General features: G+C 41.8%; 1 protein-coding gene across 15 annotated transcripts in view; it reads left to right on the top strand.

Annotated features, from left to right (window-relative positions):
* The first annotated feature begins 4087 nt into the window (after positions 1-4087).
* Positions 4088-23165, top strand: part of mapk8ip3 (mitogen-activated protein kinase 8 interacting protein 3) — a 32117-nt gene continuing 13039 nt past the window's right edge. For 6 of the 15 annotated variants that reach the window (XM_085403559.1, XM_085403552.1, XM_085403547.1 and 3 more), the window contains exons 1-16: positions 4088-5105; positions 9284-9404; positions 10210-10280; positions 12044-12135; positions 13907-13930; positions 15513-15615; positions 16368-16596; positions 16724-16826; positions 17038-17156; positions 17958-17969; positions 20553-20610; positions 20842-20994; positions 21300-21357; positions 22082-22233; positions 22538-22594; positions 22684-22854. In XM_085403559.1, coding sequence (XP_085259685.1) covers positions 4800-5105; positions 9284-9404; positions 10210-10280; positions 12044-12135; positions 13907-13930; positions 15513-15615; positions 16368-16596; positions 16724-16826; positions 17038-17156; positions 17958-17969; positions 20553-20610; positions 20842-20994; positions 21300-21357; positions 22082-22233; positions 22538-22594; positions 22684-22854 — 1829 coding nt within the window. In that variant the 5' untranslated portion in view covers positions 4088-4799. The remainder of the gene's footprint in view (positions 5106-9283; positions 9405-10209; positions 10281-12043; positions 12136-13906; positions 13931-15512; positions 15616-16367; positions 16597-16723; positions 16827-17037; positions 17157-17957; positions 17970-20552; positions 20611-20841; positions 20995-21299; positions 21358-22081; positions 22234-22537; positions 22595-22683; positions 22855-23165) is intronic. The other 9 variants (XM_085403560.1, XM_085403549.1, XM_085403546.1 and 6 more) reach the window with 8 other exon arrangements.

Here is a 23165-nt window from a genome sequence, read left to right as displayed (position 1 = left end):
GCCAGAGGTGGCCCACACATGGGCCAGCACAAGGCCAGTTTCAGACACCCTGGTTGTCCTGTGCTGGCCCATGTGTAGATTACCTCTGGCAAACATGATCTGGGCCACCAAAGGGCCGTTATTCATTGCGGTATGTGGGCCATCTGTAGGTGGTGTGCAGCCACGGGCCAGTTGTAGACACACTTCTGGCCCTGTGCTGGCCCAGAACGGTTTCAGCTCTGGCCCCAGATGTCAGCATAATGTGTACCTTAATCAAGCCATGCAATAACAACATGTGCCAGAACATGCAAAACAGTGCAAAAGTAACATGCCGAAACTCTGTTCAGACAGTGAATGGACTGATTTTTATGTAGCGCTTTTCTACTCTCCCAGATTACTCAAAGTCCCGGCTTGATACCAGATCCTGGCCAGACCTGCTTGGTATGTGGGCACTAACACACACACAGACACAGTTACTTTACCAACTGACCCCTGACCCCTGAGCTCCTAAGTGTCCCTCAAACCTCATTCAGGGATCCACTCCTCTACTTCACTGTCACTCCCTGAAAACTCACTGTCCTCACTTTCTGAGGACAGAAAGTGCACATTCCTTTGGTTTCCTTGCATAAAAAGTTTTTACATCCATGTCCTGTAATTATGAGTAGATTCTAAAGTAAAAAACATTGACTATGATCATATAAATGCACACAAACACATCTCTACACACATATCCAAATGCATTATATTGCCTGAAAAAAATTGGGCTAACTGCGCAGTGTTGCCTTGAGGCAACAAATGAAAATGAACAGTTTTACAGTATAAATAAATTTTAAAAAGTAGAACAAACAATCAAATATGCTTCTTAACATATTCATGCACATACAAGTATTTTTTAATATAAATTTATTTCACTATAAACATGTAAAATAGTGATCTTTATCTTGCCTCCTAATGAAGATGTCTCTCATGTAGTGCAGCTTGCAGAAAGTTTTTCCTCCCCACTGTCGCCGAGTGCTTGCTCAGAGGGAATTGTCAGATTATTGGGGTTTTATTTTTGTCAACTAATACACAACTCAGGGCTCGCAAAATCGCTAGCCCGACGTCCCGGAGCTAGCGATATCTTCGGTCGGGCGACCAAAATCGAGCTCGCAAAATCGCCCGTCGGGCTTTATGATAACCCGACGGGCGATTTTGCGAGCCCTGCGATCTTATTGGGCATTCCAAATTGATTTTTTTTATTCATTAATAAAGTCCTAAAAAAAATTATATTGTGAATATTGCATGTTTTCATTGTCACACAAATGTGTACATTTTCAGCCTAGACTGAACATGTGTGCTTGTCTTCTATTCAAAATCAAACATTTTAGTAGCAACCATTGTATTAAAATATGGCAGATGTTTTACTCTGATTACACAAACTTTATGTAGGAGTAGGTCACAGGTATTTATTTGTAAATTTGACCTCTGACCTCACAGAGATACAGGACGACAGGATATGTGATATTAGAATCCACATATATTGGTATATAATCTCCTAAATGTTGCCAAAAGCAGTAAGGAACATAGCTCTAAATAACATTATCATCTTTTTGACCCTCACTATAGTCTGTATGACAAGTCAGAACAAAAGGTCGGAGGTCAAATGCGGCATTAAATCCTAATGCGGTACATTCCTATGTTGAGAATACACACCACACTTGTAAGAAAGTTATAAGTTAAATTATAAGGCTTTTTTAAAGGTGTTTCTCTATGAAAGCAGTTAAGATCATTATGCAAATACATAGGGCAGCAACTGGGGGACCCCAAAGTGCAAGCCCACCCTCAGTATATTGGGGTCTGGAATAAAACTAGAATTAATTAAAAATGTGTAATTAATTATTTAAAAATAGAAATACAGAGCATTTTAAACTAAGTCAATGTATATTTTAATTACTTATTTATATATCTAGTGAACTATTTCCTGACATTCAGTTATTTTGCTACTTATCAGCAGCAGTGCTGTGCATCCTGCAAATTTCGTTATCGAGTAAATTAAGAGCAGTATTGCAGATACCGATACTTTTAACCTATAAAGGGAGCTTATGTAGGGGAGAGCAGTGTGTTATTATTTATGAGCTGAATCATCGTACATTTGCCAAGTTCAGAACACATTTTCATGAACACCAACACAACAATGTTGTAAGTTTAACAACCCACAGTAATATACTAGTTAACACAGTTTTCTTGTGTATTGATACTGTGGATTTTTAGAGACCTGAAATGTAAATGTGCTGTCTTTAAAGGAGTTTGGGTCAGCTTCTGTTGTGTAAGTTTGTTATAGGCTATAAAGACTTGGAATGAAAATATTTTTAATAAAAACAAGCTTTTAAAAATGCACAGTTCAGTGGGATATAGTGGGATTAGATTGGCTGTGTCTCGGTGTAATCTGTAGTCCTGCGACAGACTGGCGGTCTGTCATTGTGCAATTGCAGAATAAATGTATGGATGGATGGACAATGGGATACATGCTGAACTTTGAGGATAGAAACAAAGTATCAATCCAGTTGTGTTTGTATTGATCCAATTATGAAACCATAGATCATATTAAAGGGTTAGAACCTTCCCAGGAGTGTCCAGCCTACTAAAATTACTCCAAGAGTGCAGCAATGACTCATCCAGGAGGCCACAAAAGAACCAGAACAACATCTAAAGAACTGCAGGTCAGTGTTCATGATTCAACAATCAGGTAGAGACTGGGCAAAAATGGCATCCATGGGAGAGTTCAAGGAGAAAACCAAGGTCCCAAAGGCCCTCTCACATTTACCAAAAACATCTTGATGATCCCCAAGACTCTTGGGAAAGGCACTGACATTATAAATTCACTTGTATATAAAATATAAACAGGGTAGAGTTTTTGGGAAGGAGAAAAGTAGTCACACAAAACCAAAAAGGTCCCTGTGTCAAGCTGTAAACGTGTTTATTTCTGCTTTACAGTTGCACATTTTAACATGAGAGTCTATGGAGAGACAGACTCAAGTGGCCATTAGAGGAACTGCAGGTCTTGGCACAATAACTCACAGTTATTCATCATTTCATACAGACCGATCAGCTCCCTGAGATGAGCTCGGATCCAGTGAGGTACTGACATAGGATGTGAGCGTCTGTCATATGTTGCCCGCTTTCGGCTCATCCTATTGGCTCGTTCCTCGAGCTCCTCCAGCTGTTTTGAGCTGCTGCAGAAGGCCACTGCCATTGAGGGAACACTTTTGCCACAGTTGTACACACACAAAAAGATTCTAGGTCTGACCAATGTCGCAGCCATAGGCAAAAAGATGACAGTCAATAAAATTCTAAAAGGTAATTTATTAACACAATGATCAAAAAGTAAAAGATAAAACAGTCCAGTGTCCAATTTGCCTGTGAAGTAAAAACACACAGTCCAAGGCCAGAGCCAGCTATGCCACAAAGCCAGGTGATCACTCTGGCCTCTGCAACTCAGCTGCCTTTAGGCTGCGGCATATAATTGGCCCTGGCCTGCACAGAGACACAAAGTAACATGTTTCATGTCTCTCTGTGCAAAATGGGTTCAAAAACATAAACAACTGTGGTATACTGTTTGTCCGTGATTTGTGGCAGGATCAGCCTGATATTATTTGTGTCCCACTGTAACTTTACTGTATAAAGAGCTAAGATCTCCAAAATGTCAGCAGCAATGACTGTAGTCATTGGTCAGGAGTAGTTTATAAGAAGTATTTGTGAACTAAAAATCAAGAATGTGGGATACTGTTTGTACGTGATTTGGACAGCCCAGCGCGTGCTCCCGACGCAGGGGGAACTAATTCTGTTGGGGAGACCTACCTTGGCACTTGTGCAGGTGAAGCCAAAAGCAAGATAAGATATGCCTCATCATATTTTCTAGTATTTGGCTTGGAAGGAAGTTAGTTTGGAAACATATTTGCTTCATCTTCTGCTTTGCGTTTGTGTGGAAGCCCTGTCAAAAACCTGCCCATTATATGCTAGCACTCTGCTCTAACCTATGCAGCTTATTGTGAAATTTTGCAGCCAACTTCCGGTTTTGCCTCGCTGACTTGACGCACTGCCTCTGCTTGCTCTATGCAGACGGTGTGACGTCAGCCAGAGTCGGTCAGCTGGCTCCTCCATCTGAGCAGCACAGAGAGCCTCTCCCACAGGGAGACATCACCAAAAAACGCCCGAGTCTGGCCAGCAGCATCGGAAGAGGAAAAGATATGGATAAAACGAGACTATAGTGGGGGATCGGCCATCGGCGATTATCGGGAAGACTAACTAGAATATTTATTTACCTATTTATTAATTATTTATTTTCCCTGCCAGCAATGGCTGGGGTCCATGGCTGCGGCTGCTGAGAGGCAGGTGCAATACCATCGACGAAGGCGTTTCGCTTCTCGGCATGGACGATCTACAGGCTGGCCCAGTGCCCATCCACAGCGCCCAGGATCTGATGCTTTCTGCCGGAGGACAGGGATAACAGGGCCGCGACTGGAGGAGATAGCCCGTAACTGGCTGGAGGAGCGGGAGGAGGAGGAGGAGGAGGAGGAGGAGGGGGTCTATTCATATCAGTTTATTAGAACCGATATTTTCAGCAGGGGAATCAAGGTTATGCGCACACAACAGTCTGCCTCCGTTCTGTAAACCTGCTGCAAAATGGCATGACTGTTCTCCTTTTTGAAGGCAGACTGTGATTGAATGTGCCCCTTCCCCCGTGCTGAGCGCATTCAAAAGCGGTGACACCCTCGCCTTTTAGGAGGGCCTGAAAAACTGTTGAGAGGAGGCGCAGCTTCATCTGGACCACAGCTGCCAAGATGATGGAGCTGCAGATAGACGAGGTGGTCTACCAGGACGACTACGGCTCCGGCTCCGTGATGTCAGAGCGGGTGTCGGGCCTGGCAAACAGCATCTACCGGGAGTTCGAGCGGCTGATACACAGCTACGATGAGGAGGTGGTGAAGGAGCTGATGCCGCTTGTGGTAAACGTCCTGGAAAACCTCGACGCGGTGCTGACGGAGAACCAGGAGCACGAGGTGGAGCTGGAGCTGCTGAAGGAGGACAACGAGCAGCTCATCACCCAGTATGAGAGGGAGAAAGCGCTGCGCAAGCAGGCGGAGGAGGTGCGTTAAAAGAGCTCCCCACACAGCACCACCGGCCACCGCAGGCCCGTCATTATCATCACTTCCAGCCGTCCTGTTCTGTAGGCACATGTGACTCATGTTTAGGCCCGTGACAGGGATTGCTAAACGTATTATTAGTGTCAATGCACTGCAGTCACTCGTAAACACACTGCTTACATTACTTAGGGATATTTAAATCAGTATAGAGACACCACTGGAAGTTTCTTTTTCTTTTAAAGAGGGTCAACCAGGTAAACAACAGGGACGTTTCCGGGATTTCTGAAATCAGGGGGCCCAGGGATGGGCAGACCAAGGCAGGGGTGCACAGCAATGTTGAAAACACTAGGCACAATTATCATAATTATCAATTACGAGTCCACATGCAGATGGTGTTATTATAAAGGTAAACCATTGTTTTGGTTTAAAACAATGTTTTTGCAACATGATAAATAAGTATTTAGATACTTTAGGTGAGTAAAAGTTGTAATCCTGCATCCAAATATGGGTTTATGGCAGAATCCTAAGCATTGCATTACCGGATCATAGTTATTGGTCCATTTATATCTTTATCACTTTAATCTTACGACTGGAGACAATTTTAATCATGTTAATCATGTTGCTACGGGGAGTTTTATGAATAATGTTAATAATAATAATAATATAGATTTTTAGATCCATAGATTTAAATTTTAAAATCTGCTAAATTAGAGTAAATTAAATGGTATGGAGTACAAGGATAATAACTGTACTGAAAATATAGTGAAGTGGAAATAGAAACCAGGAAAACTTCAGTAACATACTTGAGTAAATGTGCTACAAGTAATACACCATCACTCATTATACTCCAGCTCGCATCTGTACTGTAAGAACTGTCTGAGACAATCATATTTCTGGGGGTGGGCAGTGCCACCCTGTGCCCCCCTTCTGACCTTTGAAGTTAAGCACATGCATTGAAACAAAAGACATCTTACAGTTTTACCCTCGTTGTCTGTTTATCAACATCAGATTCTTTATGAAATGAAGTTAAAATCTAACATCGATTAATTCTGTTACTACAAGTTTTCCAAATATTGCTGTTTAACTTTAAAGTTAAAGTTAATAGCTTTGTCACTATTACAGATTTTTATTATCACTTTTTTCCTGCCAGTACTCCAGCTAACCGTTAACAGTGCTGCTACCACCATCATCACACATGGAATTTTAAGTGCTCCTTCCTTAAACTTTAACACAACACAGCAGAAGTATATGCAAATATAACACAAACACAGTATGCAAACACAAAGTGAGGGAGGACATGTTAGCAGGACATGCATGAAGATAAAGGCACAGTCAGCGTGACTCTCTGTGTGGGCGTTTGCACTCGAAAACAGTGAAAGAACAGGAACACAAACAACAAAAAGTGTGTTTCAATACGGGGCTATTAAATTACAGACTGAACTCCACCTGCAGCCACTTTTATCTCCTCTGTTTTTACCTGAGTGGTGTCATAACAGCAGTGAGATCCTGCAGGCAGACATCATAAAGCAACTTTAATCCTCCTCCCATCCAAAGAGGCCTCAGAGTATCACTGGCAGCCTTGCTGGTGTCAGCTTAGCTCAGCTTTTAGCCCACTTTGTCATCTGCTCTCCCCAGCGCCGTCCCCTCTGTTAGTTATCTAGTTTGTTTTCACTTTAAGCTGCCTTGTATTTAAGCTTCGGTTTAATATCATTACAGACTGAAAATGCTTATTGTGAAAATGAGATTTTGTAGGGCCAGTACTTGAAAATGAACATGTGCTGCAGGTTAAAGTAGGTGCTGAGCCATCAGTCGTGCCTCTGCAGAAACTGAAAAGGAAAACTGTAACAACAATGCATGCCTTTACATGCTATTTATATGTGTGCCAAAAAACCCCAAAACACTGTATAGAACTCAGATCTTCTCTTTGTCGTCAGCAGGGACTCTTTTCTTGCCTAGATTTTTGTCACGCACATGCAAATCTCTCTTTGCACTTCTGGCACAAGCTGTCTCGAAGACATTGCATATTTAAGATTTGAAGTTTTGTGCAGGGCTGCCCACACTTTTGCACAAACCTGTACTTGTTTGATTACCTTAGATGACAAATAAACAGACAGTTTTCTCCATCACTGGGGTGCAGAGGGGGATGGGATGATGTGCAAATGGGTAGAAGTCACAGGAAATCAATAGCACACAGAGCTCACTGGGGGAGTCTGGGACTGTAATCTGATTTGTGCTCATGAGAAGCAGAGAGAGAGTGAGAATAACAAAAGCAGAGAGAAAGAAACAGACTGAGGGTTTTATGAAGCTATGGCAGAGGCGAGGCAGCCCAGGCCAGATCGGAAAGAGTCTAAGGATAATAAGAGGAAAAAGAAGCAAACAGAGTCTGAGGAAAACAATAATGCCTCCTCCTGCAAGACATGGACAACAACAAGCAGAAAAGGCAGCTCACATTACAAAGTTATTAGAGCTAATGGTAAACAAAGACAACAGCCGCATCTTTTTACTCATGAAGCGTTCGACCGAGATACCCACAAGCACAAATTTAACCATTTTGTAGCATCTCCTGCTAAAACATCCTGTGTTTGTCTCCAGCCATCTTTTCCCCATCTCTCTTAATGTGATTTACATACAAAGGATTAACGAGCTATGCTCCACATGTTATCTTAACCTCTAGATTTTATAATAATTTCAAAGATTTCAGATTTTCCTCTGCTCCTCCTAATGCTGTTGTGACTTCACACCCTCCTCAGATATCACTCAGATATAACTCCTCAGATATCAGTGTGGTCACAGTTGAGCGTGTGACCACACTGCAGTCACACTTAGAGTCAGTTTGTCAGGAAAGCTCCTTAGTTTCACTTGTCACACATCGCAGGATTGCTTAATGAGAATTATTCCGACTGGACCGCGCAAACGTTCATTCCTACGCTGTGTCACGTTACCTGTCTGAGTGCTGTTCGCACAGTTTAAAGTTATTTATGAGAATGCACCGTGTTTTTCTTGCTTCTGTAGTTACACCAGTGCACACTGCAAGCTGTGCCTCACTAACACTGCATTTTAATGGAAAGCGATGTGCCTTTACTTGCACGGGTTTAGGAGCCTCGTGCAGATAAAGGCATGGGGGATAGAGGGATGGACTTGAAGGGCACCTTCCCAGTCTGAGGGGGGCAGGACGAAAGATATTGCTGTGTTTTGTTTCAGCGAAAAACAAAGACATCTAGTGTGTCACAAAGACAGTGTTTTGATGCGTAAACTCGGTCGTTTATCATTGAATCTATAGTATGTTAATGCTGTGGATGTTCAGCAGTGACAAGGCTGGAGGTTCGCTCTTCCTGCACCATGAGTACAGTGCAAAAACTGCAGCAGCTACAAGAATGCTGCAGCAATCACTCTGCAATTTCTCCAAGAATTTCACATTCTCCTTCTGCTAAAGCTGCAAGGAGACCACAGCATTAGTGTTGTTTACTGTGCTGCGTGGGTCAGGGTGTGTTTTGCCACATATTCGGTAACTCATTAAACTTGGTTAAATTCTTTAGTGACCTTTTCCCTGTAGCCGTGGAGATATTTCTACATGTGTCAATGACAAGTGTTGTTCATTCCCTGCAATTAATGCTTTAGGTACAGCATCAGCACTGGTTGTATTTTCAGAGTGCTGTTGTGTTGCAGTGCTTGCTATTTTGTGTGGCGTGTATCTGCTGCACGTTGGTGTTTCCAAGGTCTGTCTGCAGTCAGAGGATTACCGTATTAAGACTTTGTGGACTTGCGGAAAAAAGGACGTCATTGTGAGCAGCTTTATTTAAAAAAATGGAACAGGCAGCATGGCGGGGGGAGTAGGCAGCTCTGTGTTTCTGCCTGTATTGTGAGATAAATCTATTACAGACAAACTGTGAAATACTTTTACCATAATACACAGATACTACTGGCACATATAACCACATGTAAAGTGAGTTCAGTTTTCATTTTTTGACATGTGCACAAAAGCCCCGATGTATCCTGAAAACACACTGCTCTGAAGCTGATATGAACAATTATGTAATTCATAGACAATATGAAGTAAAATGATATGCTGTTTCCCTTCATATGAATTATAACAAAAATGCAAATTTTATGTGACCTTTCGCTTTTAGAGTCTGTAAATTAATTTCTCAGTCTATTTTTTTCTCTTGTTTGCCTTTTATCAGAAATTTATTGAATTTGAGGATTCGCTGGAGGCCGAGAAGAAGGACCTGCAGATACAGGTGGAGTTTTTGGAGCTACAGGGGAAACAGCTGGAGCTGAAGGCAAAGAACTATTCTGACCAGAGTGAGTGCATAGATGTCATGTTATATGCAGTGCATGTAGGACACCTGGCTCAAAGGGTGACCCTTATACCGAAGGTTGTACTGCTTACTGCAGGGTCCTGGGTTTGAGTCCGCCCCAGGCTGTCCTCTGAAGGTCATCGTGCTCCCGCTTTTCTCCACTGCCTTCCTGTCTACACTACACTGTCCTGTCTAATAGAATATGCTGTACATGTGGCTGCTGAGGCTCATTCAAAACACTGGAAATAGTGTTTAACAGCTGTGTGTGTGTGTGTGTGTGTGTGTGTGTGTGTGTGTGTGTGTGTGTGTGTGTGTGTGTGTGTGTGTGTGTGTGTGTGTGTGTGTGTGTGTGTGTGTGTGTGTGTGTAAGAAGGAGGACAGCACTGTAGTTTTGAAGGGAAGGCAGAAAGAGAAGTAGACACGCTCAGGATGTATTTTTAGACTTTGGTTGATTTTGAAATGAAACACTGATTTTCTTTGCTGTACATTATAAATACAGGCATCCAGTTAGCTTTGGGATTTATTTATTTGTATGTTTGCGGGGATCCACTGTACCCTTAATGTTTCTTTGTTTCTCCCCCAATGATTACTATATTAAATAGTGCAGCAATTTAAATACAAGCAGGCAAACATAAATTTGCAATCATTTCAATTTCATAACTTTGCACTCCTACTATGCAATCCAAAATGATACTTCATGTCCATTTAATTGGTGAAAGGTTATAAAGTGAGCTGGACGTCACTGCTGTTTAAATGTACTTTTGTTCTTGTTGCTGCTGAAGTTGATGTTGTGTCCGTCTGCTTCACAGTCACTCGGCTGGAAGAGCGAGAGTCAGACATGAAGAAAGAGTACAACGCTCTGCATCAGCGCCACACTGAGGTGAGCAAACCTTGGGCCCTCCTGTGAAATCACAAGAGTTAGATATTCTGCTGAACACCTACTCTTTTCTTTTTGATTTCTAGCTAGGATTTATTACACATTAGGCCCCATATCGGCATAATCCACCAAACATGCTCACAGTCATTTCAAATATTCATGATACTAAGCTTGAATGATACAGCCATCATGAGCGATGTTTCAGTAAAAGAAGCAGAATGGTGTTTTTTTGTTTTCTACAACTCAGAGTATCTAAATATGTGTGATATATGTGAAGTATTCAAAGCACTTTTGACCCCCATCAGTCTGGTTATCCATTAATTCACAAAACACAGTGTGTAGTAGATTATAGGTCAATCATGAAATAACTCTAATCTTTTATATTGTCAATGTATTTATTTAAAGAGGACGATGTGGTTCAACATACACTATATTGCCCAAAGTATTTGCTCATCTGTCTTCGCACGCATTTGAACTTGAGTAACATCCTGTTCTTAATCAATAGGGTTTAATATGATGTTGGCCCACCCTTTGCAGCTATAACAGGTTCACCTCTTCTGGGAAGAAGACTTCCACAAGTTTAGGAGTGTTTATGGGAATTTTTGACCATTGTTCCCGAAGCACATTTGTGAGTTCAGACACTGACGAGGTCTGGCTCACAATCTCCGCTCTAATTCATCCCAAAGATTTTCTGTTGAGTTGAGGTCAGGACTCTGTGCATCCTAGTTGAGTTCTTCCACACCTAACTTCCTCATCTACAACTTTATGGAGCTTGCTATGTGCAATGGTGCACAGTCATGTTGGACCATCTGGGACCCAAAACTGTTCCCTTAAATTCGTTAGCATGAAGTTGGCCAAAATGTCTTGGTATGCTGAAGCATTAAGAGTTCGTTTCACTGGAACTAAGGGCCTGAGCCCAACTCCTGAAAAACATCCCCACACCTTTATCCTCACTCCACCAAGGTTTACGCTTGGTACAGTGCAGTCAGACAAGTACCGTTGTCCTGGCAACCACCAAACCAAGACTCATCCATTGAATTGTCAGACAGTGAAGCGTGATTCGTCACTTCGGCTTGGATGCAGCTGTTTTCATGGAACTGTTAAACTCTCCACACATTGCTCTGAGCTAATCTGAAGGCCACATGAAGTCTGGAGTTCTTTAACGATTGAATCTGCAGAAAGTTGGCGACCTCTGCACACTATCCGCCTCTGCATCGGCTGACCCTGCTCTCAGTTCCTGTCATTCCCAATCGCTTCCACTTTGTTATAATACCACTAACAGCTGACTGTGGAATATTTAGTAGTGAGGAAATTTCATGTGTGAACAGGTGGCATCCTATCACAGTACCACGCTGGATTTTACTGAGCCCGTGAGAACGACAGATTCTTTCACAAATATTTGTAGAAGCAGCCTGCATGCCTGGGTGCTTGATTTTTATACACCTGTGAACATGGAAGTGATTGGAACACCTGAATTCAACAGTCTGGAAGGTTGACTGAATACTTAGCATTAGCACTATAGCATGCTACCAATATGGAGCATGAAACTGACATTTATAGCTATTGCTAATTTTTAACTCTTATTCCTTGCTGGGCTTTTACATTCATAATGCACAACATTCAGTTACATAACACCACAAGATACTATAAGCAAAAGTACAATAAATAAATAAATAGTGTAAAATATAGTGTAAGAAAGATAGATATTGCCCTGCTCTCCGGTTGTTCTCAAAACGATTTTTTGTTCTTGATTTCTTGGATCACAGATGATCCAGACGTACGTCGAGCACATAGAGCGGTCCAAAATGCAGCAGGCGGGGAGTAACAGCCAATCAGAAGGCACCGGCTGTGGACGATCGTGAGTGTTTTGTTTTTTCTTTCATTTATATTCTGTGTGTGTGTAATTGTCTGTTTCTGTGGATCTGAACTATCATGTTTTGCACAGATCTATCAGGCTTTTCGTGTTGCAGCACATTTCTTGTGTTGAAGCTGGCGCCGTTTGTCATCAGCCACACTGAACAGCTGCCGTGTCCCGCTAACAGAGAGGAGAGGCGATGTGCAAACAGACACAACAGTCATTATAAACCTCTGTGGAAAATAATTAGAAAAACGAAGGAAGTTTGACTTTAATGTGCCAGCTTGTTGTGTTGAGCCAGGGCCAATCCCATGGGCTCGACAGCTAGAAGAGGAGCGGGACATCTGGTGTAGCTGCCTACCTAGGCTCCAGATTAGTCACTTTTAGCAATATGTCCACTAACTCATAAAATACCCACAGTGAAAGGCATGCAAGAAGTTTGCTCCAGACTTCTGATACTGTAAATAATCAATTGAGTAAATGATGAGCATGCTTTCAGCAGTACCTATCTTTTAGTTTTAGTTTCGATTTTTTAGCCTATTTTTCCTGTAAAAGGTGTCAAACTGTGAGATTCTTGCATGCAGGTTCTCTTGAAGTCTACCGAAAGACTGTGACCGACTATGTTTAGGTTACAGATGACCATAAAAGTCGTAGCAAAACCTTCAGCTTGCGGTTTTTCTTCTTTTTTTTTTAAACAGTGATATATTTGCAGGTTTTTAATTGAATCCATTTGTCCTTCTACGAGTGGATGTCCAATGTCAGTGGCTGCAAAATGAATCCAAAACATTATTGATTCAACCCCGAACAGTTGCAGAGATGGTCTCATGGTGATAATCTGCACCCTTTTTCCCCCCTTTCCTTTTTTGGCATTTGCAAAGTTTTGATGCAACTTTGTGTTAAGTATGCAGGAAAGATTTCCCTTCAATAACTTCCCTGTGATGATTATATCTGTGCTCCAGAGTCTCCTAAATCTTGTTGAAGGGTTGAAGTGAGAGAAGGGTTTGATTTGTAATTGTTCCAGAAAGTTTTCTTTTTCTTTCTGAACTAAACAAAACCTCCAGTATTGTCACTAGCTGCCATTTCTCCGAGGCTCTGATTGAGTTTGCTGTATTTTTGTTGACTTTTCCTCCTTTTTGGACATCAATTACTTTAATCGTCTTGCTGCCATTAAGCTGCTGGGACAGGACTTTGCTTCCGCTGGCCTTTCTTAACCATGACTGTGAACAAGCCAGAGCCCCAAAAAACTGAGACACTAGAAAAAGTTAAACACCAAAAAGTTAAAACACCAGATTTTAAACGTTAAAGAGAATATTTCATCTTCACCTCAGCTCATTTTTTCCTCACTAAGTAATGCAGTTACAGAACTTTTGACCAGTCGTGCTCAAAGCTTTCCATGCCACTGTGTATCGTGTATCTCTAAAGTCAATTCGGCTACAGCGTCTAATGAAATGCATCTCAATCCTGCAAGTCTTCATCAACTGTGCTTATTACTGGAGAATGCATGAGGACAGTGTTATAGGTGGTTATGGGAGTCCTGCTGGGGTGTTCAGAATTAATAAAGTGAACATTTGATTATCCGAAGCAGTTTTAAAGACAAGACAGTGAAGATGTGCAGAAAAAACGAAACAAACTGTAGTTTAACTAAATGTGTAAAAGTGCGTGTTTGTTTGTGCGGTGTTATGCGTCATGGCATGTTCCTGTCTCCTGTCCTTCTCTAATCAGTGTCTGTCTTGTCTGTCTTGCTGGCTTGCTCTCTGTGCTGCTGTTTGCACAGTCAACGACACACATGGAGGAAAAGGTAAATCCAACATGATTCCTCGACTGCCTCGCTCCGCTTCCCTCGAGTCTGAATTAAAAATATCCCTCCCCTTATATTTGCTGCGCTTCCACACTTTATGGATGAAAGTATTCCCTAATGCACTTAATTTGCTAGTTACCGATGCTTTAAACATCTATTTATTATGTTGGATACATCAGTGATGTTGTACTTCAATCTTAAATTAAGGACTAAGGAATGGATCAAGGGTCATGTTAAGCATATTTTCCCGATATCTCCCCCTACCTTCTCCTCTTTCTCCCTCATGTGTTTCTGCCAGTCAGTTTGTCCCCCGTCTGTCTGTCTGCCTGTCCTGCTTGTCTTTTGCTTTGTTATATATAATTTTAAACATCAGGATCTGAGGTTGTTTTTTCTTTGGATGCTTTTTGTTGGGATTAGTGAGATCAATGCTGTCATGTCTGGGCAGTAATTGTGATGTTTAAACCAAAGGTTAGTGTAGCTTCACACAAACACATGGTGCAGCTAGTCTGGACATTTCCAAAGGCAGCAACAAAGCCATAGCACATCTAAAACTCATTAGTTTACATGTACGGGGTTAAATCTATAAAAAAGCCAAGTGTTAAACCATCAGTCTGTTGTTTTAGCAGTTTTTGGAGGTCATGATGTGGAGCCTCTGCTGCTAGCTAAAACAGTTGGTGGATCTTTTTGCCTGTGGACTGAAACAAAATAGCACTCTAAGCTAAGCTAACTGACAGCTTCACCTTTATTGTACAGAGACAGCAACAAAGAGTCATGAATGAGAGTGTGAGTGACTGTCTATAGCGGGGGTGTCAAACATAAGATACCGGGGCCAGAATCGGCCCAACAAAAACTCCAGTCTGGCCCATTGGATACAAACTGTGGAGGGGGGAAAGATTTTGGACTAACTATACATTCATAGAGCTTTTTGTAGGGCTTTTCCTACTGATAAAGACCTCCCCAAATGCCATTCATACTATTCTAAAGCAGACAAGTAAGAGTTAAGCTATTAAAAGACAGAAACGTGTTAGCGCGGTTAGCTTGTTAATGCGTTGACGCTGTCCAGCCCCATGCACGGGGCGATCCGCGGTAACTCGTTAACGGAGATTTGCCGCGTTAATGCAGTCATGGCGTTAACGCCATTTTAAAGAGATTAACCTTGACAGCACTAGTTTTTTGTTTTTTTCAATGTTAATGATAGAAAAGCATTTATGTTTAGGCATTTTAGCATTTCATCCTGTAGAAAAACTGAATTGAACTGTTGAAGTGCACTTCTTTTTCCTATATTTAAGATATCTCTGGATTTTTAAAGGTGCAGTAAAAAGGCTTTAAATTGACAAAGGGTTGAGTTTTCAATAGTATGATCAAAGTGAATTGCATGTGGCCACGGTGTAAAGTGAGTTTGACATTCTTGGGCTATAGTTTAACCCAGGCACAGACTTAAAAAACTGGTTTTGCTTTGCATTATATGCCTGCCAGAGTGAGCTCCAGCACCCCGGGGGGGAAGGGCACTGAATATGATACACTGAAATAACCAAGAGGCAGTCTCACCTAATCTCTACCACCTCTGTGTCTCCTCCTCCAGCAGCAAAGCAGAGCGCCCACCATCGTTGAGCCTGTACCCTGATGGCATGGTACGTGGGGGACTCGGGGGGGCTAGGATGATTCCCGGGAAAGACATCTGGCAGGTCAGCGAGCTCGGCCACTCTACCTTCAGCTCTGCCTACCAGGTGGGACAGAAAATGGCCCTGTCCTCCTCCCTCGGCCATAACAGCAGCCTGGGGAGTGGAAAGGGGGAGAGGCTGGCATTACTGCTGCCGGCCACACCCACACGGACCACCTCCCCTCCCACGCCTGCTTGTGTCACTTTTGAGGAAATTAATTTTGCATTGGAAATCTCAGTTGTTGTTTTTTAATCTAATTAGTTAGGTATAAACGATATGTTGACCCAAGCAAGCAGGGACCGCCGTTAGATGTTTGTTTTTGGCTTCATGCAGTTTTTTCTTGTGTCCTTATTTTACTGTGGCGTTGTGAAGCTGCTTTTTGTGTCGTGTTTTAGTTTACGCTTTTACGCAAAGTTTAAGCTCATGTTTATTAATGTTCATATAAACTGACAGCATACAGTGCTTCATATGTTATCCAAGGAAACCCCATTTCCTTGAACTCAGTCTGAAACACACAATTTAGAATTTTAATATACTCAATACAATTTAAATGACTCAGCATAATTTTTTTTATCCACAAGAGTCTAATGTGTTTTGCCTTACATATTTAGCCCCGTCACTTTACCTATTTGTTATCTAAGATAAATGTTTAAACCCATTCCCAAAATAAAACAGCAGAAAATTCCCAACTTTACAATCAGTGAGCAAAGTAAGAGACATCCCCGGCCTTCTTTCATTGCACGATGCTCATATAATGTCATTTGTGTCTCACCAAGGAGGACGGATCAGAGTCGGACTCGGTGGCGGCCACACCCAGCAGCACAGGAAGTAAGTCCAACACACCCACCTCCTCTGTCCCGTCCGCCACAGTCACCCCCATCAACGAGAGCTTCCACGGGCACGACTTTGACGTCACGCGGCCTGGAAACCGCAGGAAAAGCGCTAAGCGTCTCAGCCGGAATATGGAGGTGCAGGTTTCCCAGGAAACCAGGAATGTCAGCATCGGTAAGAGGATGTCACTGAGCGTGTCCTCACTTCAGAGGTTTGAAGTTACGCTGCATAAAATGTCAGTAGATTGCAGAGTTGCTCACAAAACGTTCAGACAGCCACACTCGGTACTCTGCTCTTCCAGGTATGGGAAGCAGCGACGAGTGGTCGGAGTTTCAGGAGCTCATCGATTCTACACCAGAGCTGGATATGTGTCTGGACCCCCGTATTTATGGAGGAGGAAACAGGTACAAGCAACAGTGTAGCTGCTTTAAGCACACAGTGTAAAAGGATATCAACATCCATGTTTTCCTGTCAAAACAAAGACAGAAACAGGTCTAGAAATCCTTTAGGTGGTCAGAGCTTTGATGGATTAGTCCTGCGTGTCAACAGCATTATATTATATATTTATTAAATAAATAAATATATGAAAAATAAATGTGTTTTCATGTGTTTCAGCCCCTCCCAGGGCATAGTTAACGAGGCCTTCGGCATCAACACAGACTCTCTCTACCACGAGATCAAAGACGCCAAGTCGGACATCATTGGGGATGTGGATGCAGGTGCTGAGCTGCTGGGTAAGAACAGGATTCTGGTTTCAGTATGTTTTGATGTATTCATTATTGACACCCTAATCCAAGAGCCCCAAAGCCTGAAAGATAAATCATTTTCCCATGAAAGTGCAATGCTGGTCAGCAGCACATGATTTACTTCAGAGGAGATACTTGAAAACAAATAAAAGCGCCATCTTTACCTCGTCCTCCCAGGGTGACTTTTACTATAAGCTAACAGGCCAATATGCCATGTTATTGCACTCTAAATAGAGAAAATAAGGGCAGATGCATGTGCTGTGTGCGCGTGTTACACAGAGCCAGCATTTGTATTTTCTTTGCACTGCAGGCTCCGAGCTCCATGCGAGGCTGTGCGAATCTGCCGCTGCACTAACTTTACATTCTTTGTCTTGCATGGGGCGCTGCAGCGCACGTCTGCATCACCACACAGTCATCCTAAAAAACACACAATCTCACACATCCATGCACTTTTTCTTTCATTGTTTGTCTTTGTTATACTTTGCTCTTGTTTTTACAGCAGTTTTAGGGGCAGAGGAACAGTAAATGGAGCAGATTTGAACAGATGTTTTTGTCACTTATGTTCACATTACTCAGTTTAGATGCCCACTATCGCACACACCCCATTTTGGGCTTATTCACACTGGGAGATTCTGGGAGATTTTGTGTATCAGTATTGACTCACTATCCCTGAGTTTTATGTTACAGAAGCAGGAAGCGCACTCTGACCCCGTCTCCTTGTCCATCTGTTAACCTCTCACCCATTTCCTTTTTTCCCCTTTTATGTGCTTCTGCCGGTGACACCCATAGGCGAGTTCTCAGGTGTGTATCTGAACACACGTTGGTTGGTATTGTTTTCTCTTAACTCTCTCAACTCCTCTCTACTTTCCAAAATCCACTTTTAAAAGTAGATGCTAATCAGTGGATATAATTGATAACAAAGTAACTTTGGAGTTATTGTGATGCTATGCTAGTAGATGACAAGTGTCAATTAGCAAGCAGTGCAGTGGTTTAGTTCCAGTCCTTTGAGGTAGCGGTGAAGTAGCAGTTAATTTTTTATTTTTATAATATTTTATTACTAGAAGCCATCCCTGTTTAATTTTCAGTGAGGATTTCAGTGGTGGGTCCTTTCAGTGGGTCTTTCTAATAGATTTGATGATATAAAGGTCAGATTGTCCTTTGGTTCTGTAGCCATGCCTAAAAACCAAATCAATAAATGCTTATCAGCGTCTTCTCTCCTCTCTTCCCGTTCTTCCTTTTCTTTTTTCCATCTCTAATCTTCACCCTTTCCTCTTTTCTCTCGTCTCCTTTTCTTCTCTCCTTGTTTTGCTTCCAGTCCCTGATGATTTCTTAGGTAAGGCGCCCCATGCCTGTGCTCACATTTGCTTTAGCTTTCACATCCCTCTGTTTGTTTATGTTATGTGGCTTCTTATTTATATTTTCTGTCATTTTTTTTATTCCTCATATGCCTGAAATGTTATCATCCTTCGGTAATTGCAGTAAATCTTTCGGACATTATAGAACATTAAAATAATCCAGTGTTAAAGAGATGTTGCAGAGCTCTTATTCAAACAAATACTAAATGTATATATAGTGGAAGATATAATAACAAAAGAGAGTCAGGCAATGATAACAAATTAAGAAATGCATGAGCTCAAAAGCAGTCATGTGATAAAGAAAGTTTTCATATGACTGTGTGCAGTTCAAGAACTATGTGATTCAATCACCCTGTGATTCAGTGGGAATTAAGAGGGTCAGTAGCTGCCAAGCAAATGCACTTGACTAACTGATCATCGGCGAATGTGAGCACCTCCATCAAAGCAGAGGTTTTGGCAGTTTGCTGGTCTGGAGGAACGCTAAGGAGGAAAGACATCAGCGATGATCTTCGAGGAGTAAATGTTGATGCCCAACAATCTGGGAAAGGTTAAAAGGTCATTTCCAAACAACTTAATTCTACAGTGAGAAAGATGAAAACATTCAAGACAGATGCCAATCTTCCCATGAGTGAATGTCTCAGGAAATTCTATAGGCGTCTATAGGCATGTTAAATGTTACTGATAATGACAGTACAATTAGAAAAAGACTGAACAAGTATGGAGATACTTTCTCATATTGCACAGCACCAACAACTCATACCAGCTGTCAAGCACGGTGGTGGAGGGGTGATGTTTTGGGCTTGTTTCTCAGCCTGGACACCTTTAAAGTCATTGAGTCAACCAAAATATTCTACAGTCAAGTGTGAAGCATCTGTCAGACGGCTCAAACTGGGTCATGGCACAGTGATTCCAAGCGCAGCAGCAAATCTATAACAGAATGGCTGAAAAAGTAAAGAATGAAGGTGTTGCAATGAACCAGTCCAGTCCAGACTCAAGGTTTTGACTGAAATGCTGTGGTGGGACCATAAGAGAGCTGTGCATAAACAAATGCTCACAAATTTCGATGACCTGAAGCAACATTGTAAAAAAGAGTAGGCCAGACTGTCATACAGAAACCAATTAATTCAAGTTATTGCTGTTAAAGGTTTTTCTACTGAATCATGGGGTCTGCTTAGTTTTTTCACAGGTCTGCATCGAATGATGTGAAAACTTTCTTTTTATTTCTTCAGGATGAAATTCTTTAATTAATTTGAGCTCATTTTAAATTTGCTGTCAGAAGTGTTAAAACATGACATCCTGATACTGAGGAGTTATTTTTCCATCCCTGCAGTGACATCACACACCACAACATAAACTTACACTTTTAATCCAGCGTATAATATAATCCACTAAATGTAACACCTATAAAGACCCATTGGCGTTTTTGTTTTGCTTGTTTTTGATGCGTTCTCATGTCTCAGAGTTTCTCTGAGTCGATGTGAGCTTTGCTTTTGCTTTTGCTTCCATGTTTGGGTTTTTTTTTTGGGGGGGGGGTTTCAGTTCAGTTTGGGCAATAACGTCGATAAATAGAATTGAATTTTCAACACGATGACATGTTTATGCATGATAACGCTAATACTATAATCATTAAAAGATGAACCCTGAATTTTAAAAATTTTGCAACTAGTTTGGATTTTGTGTTTAAGGTGAAAATAACCTACTTTACTCTGTCTACATTCAAGACATAAATGATAAGAGCAATGAGTTATTTTTAAGATTTCTCAGTATGTTTCCAACATTTTACAGATAAGTCCTTTGTTAGCTTGACTTCTCCTTGTTGTGAATAGTAGAACTTCAATCATTAATAACTTATTAAACCTCTTATATGAAAACTCATCCTTTGTCCCACACTTACTTTGGTTTGCCTTGAAAGCAGCGTTAACACATAAATGGTTTTCTCATCAATCAGTCGATTGAATAGATCGGCTTATAAATAAATTATGATTTTTGTTGTGGGGGAGTAACAGTGATGTGAATGTGATTGTTTCAGGGATGAGCAAGGAGTGGGAGAACATGCTGGCAGAGAACAAACAGCTCTTACAGACCAAGTAAGAGACTCGGTGAAGCCTAATATGCGCCTGATGATGCTAACGTCACACCCTTTCTGCATTTCATTCAAAGGAAACGCTGAAAGATTTGTTTTTAGTATTGAGACACTTGATCATGGTTACCTCCTGTTTTCTTATACAACATGTTCTTAGACCAAAACCCTACATGTGAATGTGAAATTGCAGCTGGTAGTTTCCCACTATATCCCCTTTCTGTCCTTTGCTTGGCAGAAATGCTCTAAATATTGTCAAAAATGACCTTATTGCCAAAGTGGACGAGCTGTCGGGGGAGAGGGAGGTACTGAGGGAGGAGCTGGAGGCGGTGAGACAGTCAAAGAACAAGGTGGATGCCAGAATCAAGGAACTCGAAGAAGAACTCAAGAGGTAAAAAATAGCAACGAATGTTTGAGTCCTTGCACAGACGCAGGATGCTGTGCTTGCTTTTGTGTAATTTAGACTTTAATAGGTTTTTTCACATGACACCCACCTTTAAGATCATCAGTAAAACAATCAAATCAACCCGCAGCAACATAAATGATTAAAATGATCTTAATGAGACATGCCGACATCTAACTGTTCTATTTCTGTTAGCTAATAAGCATCTTTAGCACTTTATTGAGTTCAAATGTTATTGTTTAGTAGTTGCTTTGGAGGAGTATGTAATCTGTGTTTTTGTTTGTTGGCTGCAGGTTGCGAGCAGAGGCTCTGGGGGCTTCTCGGGACTCCAAGGATGAAGTTGGTGATGATGTGAGTAGAACTGTGCCTGCCTCAGGCTGAACTACTGATGCGTTCATGTCTCTATACAAATATGAGAAGCAGAATAGAAAGTCTTCAGTTAGCTTTCAGACTGAAATGTCTAGTATTGGTTTGGACATCTTATCCTCTCAGATCTGTCTCATTACTTTGTGGCACAGATTCACCAAAGTGCTGGAAACATTCCTTAGAGATTTTGCTCCATATTGAAGTGACAACATCACACAGTTGCTGCAGATTTGTCGGCTGCACCACCAGCACCAGCGTTACCCAGGATGGATCCATGCTTTCATGTTGTTTACACCAAATTCTAACCCCACCATCCAAATGTTTCAGGACAAATTGACACAGTGGACCAGTCAAAGTTTTTCCAATAGTAGCACACGTAGGCTTTTCTGCTCTACTCGAGTACTCTGTACAACAATCCTCATTCGCCCATATATACAAGCACTTTTTGAAGTACTGTTCCTATCACCTTCTCTTTTTTGGACCATTCTCTGTAAAACTTGGAGATGATCATGTGAGAAAATCCCAGTAGATCACCGCTTTCTCAAATACAGCAACGCGATTGGTTGAATAGATATTTGTGTTAACAACCAGTTGATTGGGTGTACCTAATAAAGTGGCCAGTGCATGCATATGCCACAGGCTAGTTTTAGGCTGATGTAGAGAGGGATTTCCAAATTAACACCAGGTCTCTGTTCTTTCATGTGACCAGTTTTCATCGCCGATGCAAGACGGCGACATGACAATGACCCAGCGGCGGCGATTTACCCGGATGGAGATGGCCCGGGTGCTGATGGAGAGAAACCAGTACAAAGAGAGACTGATGGAGCTGCAGGAGGCCGTACGGTGGACAGAGATGATCAGGTAGACTTGAGAGAACAGGAAGTGAAATGCTTCTGGGCTTAAAGTCAACACAGAGTTTTCCTTAAATGTGAACCCATATTCTGTGTCAGTATCTTGTTGTTCTGAGGTGGTTTTTCTGAGTGGCATCATATTTTTTACGGCATTTTTAACTGTTTTTATTCAATTTTTGTCATTTTCTTATACTTTCCAGTTGTTTTCACTTCATGTGCCCTATTTATAATGTTAAAAGTGTTATATTATAGTACTATAAATAACTTTTATAAGTAGTCTTATTATTTTAATTTCATCTCTCTTTCCCCCTCAGAGCATCCCGTGAGAATCCTCCCATCCAAGAGAAGAAGAAGTCTACCATCTGGCAATTGTGAGATTCTGCTTTTAATCAGCTTTCTATAGTGATATAAAAGAAAAAGAAATATCCTAAGCAAATTTCTCTTTCTGTCCATCTTCTAGCTTCGCACGTCTCTTCAGCTCATCATCCAGCCCGCCGCCCGTCAAGCGGCCGTTCTGCAACGTCAACATCCATTACAAATCTCCCTCACCGGCCGGTTTCCCTCAGAGACGCAGCCACACCATGTGTCAGATCTCCACCTCCAACCGTACCCTGGAGTTCTTCCCTGAAGAGTGAGCGGCGGCTGAACTTCCCCACATCACGCATCACTCTAAACCCCTACACTTATCTGCTAAACAGCTCGCTGCTCGCTCGCTTGTGGCCACTCAGACCTCTTTTATTTCCCCTTAAACGCAGTTTTTTGACCACAAATGTTTGTCTGGTAAAGACACAAAAGCCACAAAAACACCAACCTCCCAATCACACAGACACAGAGGCCTCCAATTTTCTTCTTTTATGTCTTAAAACACTAAACTGCACGTTACTTTTAGTCATTTTAGAAGATTGCTTGGCGGTAGTTATTGCACTTGCTTTTACTTGCCTT

This window comes from Rhamphochromis longiceps, linkage group LG4 (assembly GCF_057381845.1).
Source record: "Rhamphochromis longiceps isolate RC_006_pf linkage group LG4, R_longiceps_female_GT1.1, whole genome shotgun sequence".
In the NCBI taxonomy this organism is placed as follows: domain Eukaryota; kingdom Metazoa; phylum Chordata; class Actinopteri; order Cichliformes; family Cichlidae; genus Rhamphochromis; species Rhamphochromis longiceps.
The sequence above is the reverse complement of the archived record's forward strand: the minus strand, read 5'-3'. Positions and strand labels throughout refer to the sequence as shown.